The 12,504-nt window shown below is 38.9% G+C and overlaps 1 protein-coding gene and 1 pseudogene across 5 annotated transcripts in view; both read right to left on the bottom strand.

Moving 5' to 3' along the window:
• Positions 1 to 12,504, bottom strand: part of TOGARAM1 (TOG array regulator of axonemal microtubules 1) — an 87,067-nt gene that overhangs the window by 4,507 nt on the left and 70,056 nt on the right. For 4 of the 5 annotated variants that reach the window (XM_027776646.1, XM_027776648.1, XM_027776647.1 and 1 more), the window contains 2 exons: positions 5,684 to 5,873; positions 3,559 to 3,778 (listed from right to left, as the gene is read on the bottom strand). In XM_027776646.1, the coding sequence (XP_027632447.1) occupies positions 3,559 to 3,778; positions 5,684 to 5,873 (410 nt within the window). The remainder of the gene's footprint in view (positions 1 to 3,558; positions 3,779 to 5,683; positions 5,874 to 12,504) is intronic. The other variant, XM_027776649.1, reaches the window with a different exon arrangement.
• LOC102494565 (60S ribosomal protein L35a pseudogene) lies at positions 1,419 to 2,419 on the bottom strand (annotated as a pseudogene).

Raw genomic sequence — 12,504 nt, 5'->3', positions numbered from 1 at the left:
GTACACTCCCATATGGCTGACCATGGTTCGAGTCCCAGATCTGGTGGCTTCTTTCTCACTTTCTCTTTCTCTCTCATGTCAAATTAAAATAAATGAATAAATGAAATTAAATAATTCTTTAAGAAAAACCTATCTTGTAGAATGTAGTAGTACCATTTTATTTGCATTCTCACTAACAATGTATGAGAGATCCAGTTTCTGCAACTTTGTCAGCATTTGGTATTCTCTTATTATTATTTTTTTTTAACTGCCCGAAGGAACATGCACTTGCTAGGTAGGGAGAGACAGGGGGGGAGAAAGCACCCTCCCAATGGGACATGGTCATGCTACAATCCCTAGGTTTTTCGCTATAGGGCACATGTGCTCGCCAGGCAGACAGAGAGAGACATAGAGACAGAAAGTGAGAAATCACCCCCTGGGGGGATGGTCACGCCGCAATCCCTTCTCCCCCATTCTCCTCTCAGGATCTTGGGCATGCATGCACACACGCCCGGCGTGAGTTTTAAGCCACTGGGTCCGGGACGTGAACCGTGGTCGACTATGTGGGAGTCCAGTGACATAGCCATTTACGCTAACTGCTGGTTCCCCCTTCTTCATTTCTTATCCTGTTGGGATTTGGGCCACACAGGCATACATGCTTGGTATGTTTTTCAAGCCACTGAGATTGGAATTCAAACCATGGTTGGCCATGTGGTATATGGCTCTGTTAAACACTAAGCTAGAGGGTCAGCCCAGTCAGTATTTCTTATTTTAGTTGTTTTTATACTTGTGTGATAAAAACAGTCTCTCTTTTTATTTATTTATTTTTTTGGAAGATTTTTGCCATAGGGCACATGCATTCACCAGAGAAAGACAGTAAGCAGAAGAGTGAGAAATACCCTCCAGGGGACCAGCAGTTAGCGTAATGGCTATGCTGCTGGACTCCCACATAGTCGACTGCCGTTCACGTCCTGGACCTGGTGGCTTAAAACTCACACCAGGTGCAGGTGCGTGCGTGCCGAAGATCTCGAGAGGAGAATGGAGGAGAAGGGATTGCGGCGTGGCCATCCCCCCTGGGGGGAGATTTCTCGCTTTCTGTCTCTCTGTCTCTCTCTGTCTGTCTGGCGAGCACACGCGCCCTATAGCAAAAACCTTTCCCAAAAAAAGAAAAAAAGAAATCATCCTCCAGAGGTATAGCCATGCCACAATCCCTTTTCTTCCATTCTTCTAGGATTATGGGCACATGCGTGCCCACACCCAGCATGAGTTTCAAGCAGCCAGGTCCAAGACTTTTAACTACAGTTAGTCATGTGGGAGTCCAGCACCTTAAACACTATGTCACCTGCTGATCCCAGTATTCATGGTCTTAATTTGCATTTTCTGAATGGCCAGCAATGTTGATCATCTTTTCATGGTTTGGATTTTTTTTTTTTTTTTTTTTGCCATCTATATATCAGTGGTGAACTGTTTCCATGTCTTTGGCCAGTTTGCTAATTGGACTTTTTTTTTTTTTTTTTAAGTTTATTTCTCCAGAGAGAGAGAGACCGAAAGACAGACAGATAACTAGCATATATGCATGAGTGTGCACCATCATTTATGCCATGATCCACCTCCAGCCTCATCCATCCCTGGATCACAGGCATGTACATGCCCAGAATACTCAGGTTGGTCTTCAGACAAGAACCTGGAACCAGTGGGTCAGCCTCACACGGCATCATGTTTTACTGTTTTGCCACTGAAGAATTCTTCATATTTTATAGATTTGAGTTCTTTGTCAGATATGTTGTTTACAAATATTTTACCCCAGTCTATAGCTTGTCTCTTTATCACTTAATAGGCTCTTGTGAAGCACAAATTTTTAAAGACGTCCAATTTGCCAACTTCCATGGATCATGTTTTTAGTGTCATGTATAAAATTCTTTTTTTCCCCATTTTTATTCATGTACTTGTCATTATTTTAAATCCTTGAGGGGTACAGCATCACACAGATTTGGTGCCCAATGGCCTTATCAGGAAGGTTGCTTCAGAATTTGGCTCGAACCATGCCACTATTCCCATGGGCACGGGTAACCTTTCCCCAGATTACTCTGGTTTTATTTGGTTTGCCACCAGCAGTCATTGTGGTTTTTTTTGTTTGTTTGTTTTTTGTTTTTGCTTTGTACACATAAGCACATCTCTTCCCTAAATAGAATTCTGTTTCATCTTGTGCATAAACACCTTCAATTTTAAGAGCTGTGTGCTCCCTTTGGTTCCTGAAACCCTGCTTATAGCCAGCAAAAATGGCCTTGGTCCACAGCCTTCCTGACATGGTTGCCTTTTAGAAGTCCTGTTCCCAACAGGCCTTGATTATTTGTCCCCAACGTTCAGCAGCAGGATCCTCACTCACCTCCACAGCGTGTCATGTATAAAATTCTTCACCAAGGGGCCAGCAGTTGGTGTGGTGGTTAAGGATGCTGGACTCCCACATGGCTGACTGTGATTCGAGTGCCAGAACTGGAGGCTTGCTTTCTCACTTTCCCTTTCTCTCTCTCTCTCACTGTGTCCTTCTCTGGTCAAATTAAAATAAATTAAATAAATAAATGTTAAATAAGATAATTCTTTTAAAAAAATTTCTTCACCAAACCCTAAGGTTCTGAAATTTTTATCTTTTCTTCTAAAGGTTTTATAGTTAAGTTTTACATTTTAATGTGTGATTCATTTTGAGTTAATTTTATATTAGGTATGGGGTTGAAATAGAAAAAGAATCAAAAAGTCAAATGTGAGGAAAGAAAAAGTTAATTTAATATGATAGCATTTAATCAATAAAATAAGTGCTAGTGAGAAAAATGAAAAAATTATGACAATATTAGAGAAAAATTAAATTACTAGAATATTTTTCAGTAATTAAAAAATAATCTGTTTAGTCAGAAAATAAAAAAGTAGGACCAGCAGTTGGCGTAATGGCTATGTCGCTGGACTCCCATGTAGTGAACTGCAGTTGGAGTCCCAGACCCGGTGGCTTAAACTCACACCAGGCACGTGTGCATGCGTGCCCAAGATCCTGAGAGGAGAATGGAGGAGAAGGGAATATGGTGTAGCCATCCCCCAGGGAGCAGACTTCTCGCTTTCTGTCTCCCTTTCTCTCTGTCTTTCTGGTGAGCGCATGCGACCTATAGCAAAAACCTCTCCAAAGGGGAAAAACAATATATATAAAAAACAGTGCCATAAATGTATTTTATCTTCCTTGACTTTAAGAATATTTTATTTTCTCTAGCTTACTTTAAGAATACAGTATATAGAACCAGCAGTTGGCATAATGGCTATGTCACTAGACTCCCATGTTGTCGACAGTGGTTTGAGTCCCGGACCCAGTGGCTTAAACTCGCGCCGGGCACATGTGTATGCGTGCCCAAGATCCTGAGAGGAGAATGAAGGAGAAGGGATTGCGGCATGACCATCCCCTCTCGGGGGGGTGATTTCTCAATTTCTGTCTATCTCTGTCTTTCTGGCAAGCGCATGTACCCTATATCAAAAACCTCTCCAAAAAGAAAATATAAAAGTAAAATAAAAATAATTGAATGTCAAAGAAAAATTGCTTACCTACATGCTGACTCAGTGCTTGAACAACATTTGTAGCAGCAGCATAGATGCCTGGATTCTTGGAATTCAGATTGTTATCCACTATTGCTGGAATTAGCATATTGATTATAGGAGATAAGTTGTCTCTAAGTAAAGGAATCATTTTATGCATTGTTTCTAGAGCCACCAGATTTACTTTACTATTGGAATCATGAAGTCGAGATTTAAAAGCATCAAAGATCTGGAAGGAAATTGGTAAATTATTTAAAGTAAAATAGTACTTACAGTGATTATATTTAAATTCTCTTGGCATTTAATAGTATTTCTGCTATGTTATTCTGTTTAAGCACATACACACACACAAACATCCTATTTACTCTGAACTTGGATAATGGGAACTTTATAAAAATTCAGATGATAAATATAAATATTGAATCTTCTTATAACAAAAAGAGAAGACTTCTAACATCATCTCCAGAAAACATCTGTGGGGCCTGCAGGTGGCGTGATGGTTAAGGGTGCTGGACTCCCACATGGCCAACTGCAGTTCGAGTCCCAGACCTGGCAGCTCACTTTGTTTCTCTCTCTGTTCTGTCCCCCTCTGGTCAAACTAAAAAATTAATTAATTAATTAATTGATTGATTCATTAACAAAATAATTCTTTTAAAAAAAAGACAACCTAATAAAGTAAGGTTGGGAAGTATGGCTTAGTAGGCAAATAATCAACTAATGTAAGTAAAGACAAATATACTATTTTCAGAAAAGTAAAGGTTAGTTTAACTAATTCTAAGAATTTAAGAAAAGTATATATTTTTACTTCAACTCATAGAAGTAGATATGTAAATTTTAATTTCAGTTTAGGTTTGGCATGAGAAATTTCTACACAATTTCAGAGTAAAATTTTTATTATTACTATTTAAAACCTGATTAAAAATTACTTCTTGCTTATCAGAATCTCAAACTTTCATAAACACCAGATAAAATGAAGTGAATGCTAAACAACTCTTAAATCATATCAAGTGAATGAAAAGGAAATCCATGAGGCTGAGCTATTAACTAACAATTCCTGATATTTATTTATTCATTGTCATGCTAAGAATGGTCTTTCAACCAGATATATTTTTATTCAACAGATAATAGAAAATGTAACTTTCTGGCTCTCATGAGAAAATAATGTGGTACTGTTTTTCTGAAAACTAAGAGACACCACCACTAGAATTATAGTTGCTATGGTATATTTGCCAAGTTTAATGCACATGATACAAATTTTAAATGGAAATTAATAAATTATCAATAGAACTATCTGAAATAAATTCTGATAAAGCATACTTTATGCTCTGGTATCAAACACATTTATCAATACTTTCTTTTGCTAGTTGTTTTCCTAAAAATAGGTTTATAAATCAGTATATACAAATTTCTTTTTTTTCTTACTATTATTGGACTGTAACAAAAGTCATGACATGTTTTGCATAGAAAAACATTGAAAAATATATCATAGCCTTCCTGACAACCTAATATTTAATTTAATTTAATTTAATTCATTTATTTATTTTTAGGTTTTTGCCATAGGGTACATGGGCTTGCTAAAGAGAGACAGAGAGGGAGAAAGTGAGAAATTACCCTCTGTGGGAGGCCATGCTGCAATCCCCTCTCCTCTCCTCTCAGGATTTTGGGCATGTATGCATATGCATCCAGTGCTGCACTCCGGTCTCCTCTGTTCTCCTCTAAGGATTTTGGGCATACACACATATGTGCCCGACGTACTTGTCAAGCCACTAGGGTCCAGGACTCAAACTGCAGTCCAATTGTCCTTGTTTTTTTAAATAAATAATTACTCACTTGATGTGTATTTACCAAATGCTAGACTCTGAGACCTCTGAGAATACAGAGTTTTCAAGTAGCTTACCATCCTGAGGGAGGATTCAGACAAATTGATGGCTATTTTTTTACTTATATTTCCCCAGTTACTTGGAGATATTCTATTAATAGTATACCTTTAACATAGCAAAATGTAAGCCATCTATTTTTTTTTCACTAAGCTTATTTTAAAACTTTAAAATATTAAGATTTAGGGCAACCTTTTATAATAATGAATTTTATTGGCCACATATTCCAAATGAAAATTAATTTTCACGGTCCTTACCTTCACAATGTTTCCAATGACAAGCTCTTGATTATTTTCAGTATCTGATAAGAGCTGCTTTATCCCATTAATACGATCACGAAAGTCTTTTGCATTTAATAAACCTGTTATGACTTTAATGTACTCCGCACTTTCTAAAGAATTACGAGGAACTGATTTTCTCGTGACTTCACGCGCTTCAGTCACGTCTCTGAAAGGAAAAACATTAATTTAACTTTATTTTTATACAAAACCCACAGCTTTTTAAAAATTCTCATTATATACTCATTTTCAAAAAGTCATAAATTTATTTAACTCACAGCCATAACATCTGTGTTAGGGGTCCCCAGATTTCCCCTAGGCTTAGTGATTTGCTTGGAGACCTCAGAGGAGACAGGATATAGTTTTTATTCATGACTAAGACTTAATATAGCAGAAGGATACTAAGAAAACTCAGAAGAAGGAAAAGGTACATGAGACAAGTCTGAAGGAAACCAGATACAAGCTTCAAAGGGCCCCTCTTCAGTGATATCACACAGAATATGATATCCTACAGTAATGAGTTGTGACAACATATGTAAAATATCATATACCAAGGATAAACATCTATCACCAGCGTTTTTATTTTATTTTATTTTATTTGGAGAGATTTTCACTGTAGGGCGCGTGCGCTCGCCAGACAGACAGAGAGAGACATAGAGACAGAAAGCGAGAAATCACCCCCCAGGGAGGATGTTCACGCCGCAATCCCTTCTCCTCCATTCTCCTCTCGGGATCTTGGGCACGCACGCACACGCGCCCGGCGTGAGTTTTAAGCCACCGGGTCCGGGACACGAACCGCGGTCGACTACGTGGGAGTCCAGCGACATAGCCATTACGCTAACTGCTGGTTCCCACCAGCGTTTTTATTGAGAGCTGGTCCTGTAGGCATTCTTTGCCAAAATTCCAGATTCCCAGAAAGGAAGTAGGTCTTCGGGATAACTTACTCTCCAGCAGTTTGCCTAAACAATTTAAGCACAGTAATCTATCTTACCAGTTAGGGAATGGTGTAAATCTTTTTATAATCCTAGTTTCAACTGCCAGGCAAGGGCTAAATTTGCCAGTCTTTTGAAAAATAAAGTCCCAAGACTATTCTTTTCTGAGCAGATTACTTGCCTCTTGAGATCTAGATAAATTTAACTTAAACCTCTTTCCCAATCCCATGTACCACAAAAGATTAGATAAGCTGTTTTTAGTAGGGAATAGTCAGAAGAATCCTTCTAAAATCCAAGGTCCCAGATGCTGACTGAAAAATCAGTCTCTTTAAGTAGACCTTTTTAAGGATAGCAGTCTCAAGCCTGCTAAGTTAATTCTCTTTTGCAAAGCATCCTTGTGAACATGCATGGGAAAATCAGAAACTTGAGACTAGTAAGACTTAACTATGGTAATGACTTACTAACAATAGCATGTTTTTCATGGCTATAAAGGGGTAACTCAATGTAGCAGATCATGATCCCCTTGAAACCATAGAATAAGACAAATGTCAGGTTTTATAAAAAATGGTAATAATTACCAGTTATTACCATGTGTATGACTAGCATTACAAAAATCAGCACTAAAGTTTTCTTAAGGGCAGTGAATAATTAATGACTCAGAGTCATCCTGAAAGTGCAAAGAACGTAGTGACTTAAAACGCATATCCTAGAGGGCCAATAGGTGGCATGGTGGTTAAGGGTGCTGGATTCCCACGTGGCTGACCGCGGTTCAAGTTCCAGATCTGGTGGCTTGCTTTCTCACTTTCCTTTTCCCTTTCTTTCTGTCTCTCTCTGGTCAAACTGAACAATAGTAACAAATGGAATTAAACAAATACGTAATTATTTTAAAATAAACAAATAAATAAAATGCATATCCTAGATGAATGAAGGGACTTCAAAAAATTCATGGAACCAGCAGAGAGTGTAATGGCCATGTCACTGGACTCCCTTATAGTCAACCACGGTTCGAGTGCCAGACCAAGTGGCTTAAACTCACACTAGGCATGTGTGCATACGTGCCCAAGATTCCAAGAGGAGAATGGAGGAGACAGGATTGCAGTGTGGCTATCCACCCAGGGTGATTTCTCGCTTTCTCTCTCTCTCTCTTTCTGGTGAACACACACGCACCCTATAGCAAAAAAAAATCTTAAAAAAAAAGTTTATTTTGGTGCAAAAAAATTTTTTAAAGAATTATTTATTTAATTCCATTTGTTATTATTATTTTTTAATTTTACCAGAGAGAGAAAGAAAAAGAAAAAATGAAAAGCAAGTCGCCAGGTCCAGGACTCAAACTGTGGTCAGCCATGGGAAATTCAGCACTTTTAACCACCACGTCACCTGCTGGTCCTGGTGCAAAATAAAACTATGTATAGTTTTTTCATAATATATATTTTCTATGAACTTTTTAAAGATGCTTGTATTCTATCATTAGTTTTAATTTAAGTAAATTAATCTGAGGTTAATCTGTGACATGATTAAATCTATCTAATGAGATAAATAAGGGTTTAAATTTACAGTCAAATTGAGGGCAACATGATACATAAAAGATGAATAAATTAAGAGTGAAAGAGGAAAAAAACTTCAAGAAACTGGTCTTGAACTAGTGACTTTTGAGATTCAAAAAGATGAATTTGGTAATAAAATAACACTTAACATACATTAAGGAGAAAAGACAAAGTAACAGCCAAAGAGAGAGATTCACTAGGTACATGAATATTAATAACATTTAGAAAAAGGAAGGAAGCAAGAATGAACATAGTTCAAGGCAGCACTATTGGGTTATCAGAAAAGTTATGATGTATATTTTTTCTTTTTTTTATGCAAACATTAATCATGACTTTTCTGACAACCCAATTTTTATTCAGTACACTCACTGTTAAAAGCAAATATATGGGGAACCAGCAGTTAGCGTAATGGCTATGTCGCTGGACTCCCACGTAGTTGACCGTGGTTCGCGTCCTGGACCCGGTGGCTTAAAACACACCAGGCACGTGTGCATGCGTGCCCAAGATCCCGAGAGGAGAATGGAGGAGAAGGGATTGCGGCGTGACCATCCCCCCTGGGGGGTGATTTCTCGCTTTCTGTTCTATGTCTCTCTCTGTCTGTCTGGCGAGCAAACGCGCCCTATTGCGAAAAAAAAACCTCTCCAAAAAAATAAATAAATAAAATTAAAAATAATAATAATAATAATAAAGCAAATATATGGCTAGCCTATGATATGATACTTAAGGTAGCTGGATCTCACGTGGCTGACTGCAAGTTCAAGTTCAAGTTCTGAACGTAGTGGCTTGAAAACACGCACTAGGCACATATGCACATGTGAGTTTCCAAACTCCTGAAAGGAGAAGTGGCGGAGAAGAGATTTTGACCTGATTGTCCCTCATGGGGGAGAGGATATCCCCTCCTTTCTCTCTCTGTTGTAAATGCATGCCTCCTCTAGCAAAATTACCAAAAAAGAAGAGAAAAAATATATGATAATTATTAGAGGATTATAATATATGTAAAAGTAAAATGCATGATTTTAAAAAGGCACAAAATGAAAGGGGAGGAATGAAAGCATACTATTGTGATTGTTAAATAATACTTAAAGTGGCCTAATATTACTTGAAGATAGGTAGAGATGGCAAAATGAGTATTATAAAGTATGTGTATTATAATTTTATTAAGGAGGTAGAGCTAACAAAAGAAATGAATGAAATACCAAAACAAATACACGTGCATGCACACACAGACACAAACACACACACACACACACACACACACACCCCTCAAAAAATCCAAAAGAAGATAGAAAAGAACAGGACAAAACAAAACAAAACAAATCAGGCTGGCCCCAAAGCCTAATGGTTAAGGGAAACAGATACCATATAGCTGATTGTGGTTAAAATCCCAGCCCTGGTTACTTGAAAAATACTCTGGGAATGTGTGTACATATGCCTATAATTCCAACAGGGCAGAGAAAGAAAAGAGAAGGGATTGCAGTATGATCATGTCCTATGAGGGGCATGCTTTATCCCTCTTCATCTTTTTCTCTCTCTCTCCCCCTCTCTAGTAAGTGTGCATACCTTCTAGCAATTAAAAAAAAAAAAAAAAAGACACACCAGGGAAGGAAAATCAAACATAAACTATGTTAGTGAAAAATTTATTCTGATTCTTATTAAAATGGTAAGAAAGATGACTGCTATTATAGGAGTCATGACTATTGCAATAGGGGAGAACAACTATACTCAATTTAGGACACAGAAAAGACAGCAAGGGATTTGTAGCTAATTAGAAGAGTGAGAAGATCAGTTCAGTGAAAAGAAAGTTACTAAGAGGAAATATCAAAGGAAGGGGGTTTCTTGCTAAACTGGTCTAGTAAGACTCTTGCTAAAAGTAAGCCAAAGAGGGACAAGCAGATGGCGTAATAGTTATGTTGCTGGACTCCCACGTAGTCGACCGCAGTTTGCGTCCCAGACCTGGTGGCTTAAACTCACACTGGGCGCGTGTGTGTCCATGCCCAAGATCCCAAGAGGAGAATGGAGGAGAAGGGATTGTGGTGTGGCTATCCCTGCTGGGGGGGGGGGTGATTTCTCCCTTTCTGTCTCTCTCTGTCTCCCCAGCAAGTGCAGCTGGCACCCTATAGCAAAAATCTCTTTTAAAAAAAGTAAGTCAAAGAGGGACCAGCAGATAGCATAATGGTTGTATCACTACATGATCAGCTGCAGTTTATATCCTAGACCAAGCAGCTTGAAATTCACACCAGGCATTTGTGCATGTGTACCCACAGTCCTGAGAGGAAACTGGAGGAGAAGGGATTGTGCATGGCCTCTCTCTGGTGAGTGTTTGCATCCTATAGCAAAAATCTATTGGGAGATATATTTGTATCAAAGGTGGAGGATGAGGAACCTCATCAGTTATAGGGGAGCCAAAAGTAAAGAAGGAGCAGGATAATTTAACAGGATACGGATACTTTGTCAAAACTGGCTTAGGCAGGCCAAGGACAACAATCAAGGAAGGATAAGGCCTACCTAAAAAGAGGACTAAGAGGGAACCAGCAGTTAGCGTAATGGCTATGTCGCTGGATTCCCACGTAGTCGACCGCGGTTCGCGTCCTGGACCCGGTGACTTAAAACTCACGCCGGGCGCGTGTGCGTGCGTGCCCAAGATCCCGAGAGGAGAATGGAGGAGAAGGGATTGCGGCGTGACCATCCCCCCTGGGGGGTGATTTCTTGCTTTCTGTCTCTAATGTCTCTCTCTGTCTGTCTGGCGAGCGCACGCGCCCTATAGTGAAAATCTCTCCAAAAAAAAAAAAGAGGACTCAGAGAAGTCTGATTAATGTCTGATTAAAAATAGTCTTTGTCAAATAAGATACCAGTTTATACTGTGATGATAGTAATAGGTGTTGGTGAAGATGTGGAGAAATTGAAACCTCCTTACATGGCTGGAGTGACATAAAATAGTGTCACTTTGAAAAAAGTTGCAGTTCTTCAAAAGGATAAACACAGTTAGGACCCAGCATTTCTACTCCAACTTCCCCAAAATTGAAAGCATATATCCATAACAAACCCTAAATGTTCGACTGATGAATGGATAAATAATAATGGTATATCCATACAATGGAATATTACCCAGCCATAAAGGAATGACATATTGGTACGTGCCACAATATACATGAGTCTTGAAAACATAACACTAAGTGTAAGAAGTCAGTCACAATAGACAACATATCAGAATGGCCCTGTAGAGTAATGGTTTATGGAGTGGATCCTACATGACTGAACAAGTTTAAATACTGGCCACGATGACTTGAAAAACACTGGATGCATGTGCATACATGCCCCAAATCCTGACAGAATGGATAAATAAAGGGAAAATGATTGCATCATGACCACACCCTAGTAGGAGTGCTTTCTGTATCATGACCACACCCCAATAGGAGTGCTTTCTCCCTCTCCCTCTGTATCTGATGAGCACATGCATCCTGTGCCAATTAAAAAAAAAAAAAAGAAGACTGGGCCCAGCAGGTGGCGTGGTGGTTAAGGGTGCTGGACTCCCACATGGCTGACCCTGGTTCGAGTCCTGGACCTGGCAGCTTGCTTTCTCTCTTTCACTCTATCATTCTTTCTATCTCTCACTCTATCCCTCTCTAGTCAAATTAAAATAAATAAGTAAAGTTAAATAAAATAGTTCTTTTAAAAAGTTAAAAAAAAGACCACGTCTTATCATTTCTTTTTTATGAAATGCCCACATAATAATTGCTGTAGACATTTTTTATCTATAGCTGCTAAAATTAATGGGCAAATGTACGGTGAGAAAAAAAGATAGTTTGGACACATTGGACACATTTGCATGCATGCCCAAAATCTGAAAAGGAGGACGAAATGGAGAAGGGCTTGTAGCCTGACCATTACCCATGAGGGGTACATTCCCCTTGGAATCTCTCTTTTTTTGGGGGGTAGGTTTTTGCTATTGGGTACGTGCACTTGCCGAAAAGACAGAAAGAGACAGAAAACGAGAAATCACCCCCCTAGGGCGGATGGCCTTGCCGCAATCCCTTTTCCTCCATTCTCCTCTCGGGATCTTGGATGCACATGTGCCTGGCATGAATTTTAAGCCACTGGGTCCGGGACTCAAACTGCGGTCAACTACGTGGGAGTCCAGCGACATAGCCATTACGCCAACTGCTGGTCCCCACTTTCCCACTTTCCCACTTTCTCTCTTTCTCTCCAATGAGCACATATTCTCTCTGGCAAATTAAAAAAAAAAAAAAGAAAATATTATATTAAAATAGTTCATAAAATATTCTGTAAATATACAAATACAGATAATAAGAAAGCAATTTGCTAT

Source organism: Tupaia chinensis, unplaced genomic scaffold, assembly GCF_000334495.1.
Source record: "Tupaia chinensis unplaced genomic scaffold, TupChi_1.0 Scaffold000691_1, whole genome shotgun sequence".
In the NCBI taxonomy this organism is placed as follows: Eukaryota; Metazoa; Chordata; class Mammalia; order Scandentia; family Tupaiidae; genus Tupaia; species Tupaia belangeri.
This window is presented reverse-complemented; position numbering and strand designations above follow the sequence as displayed.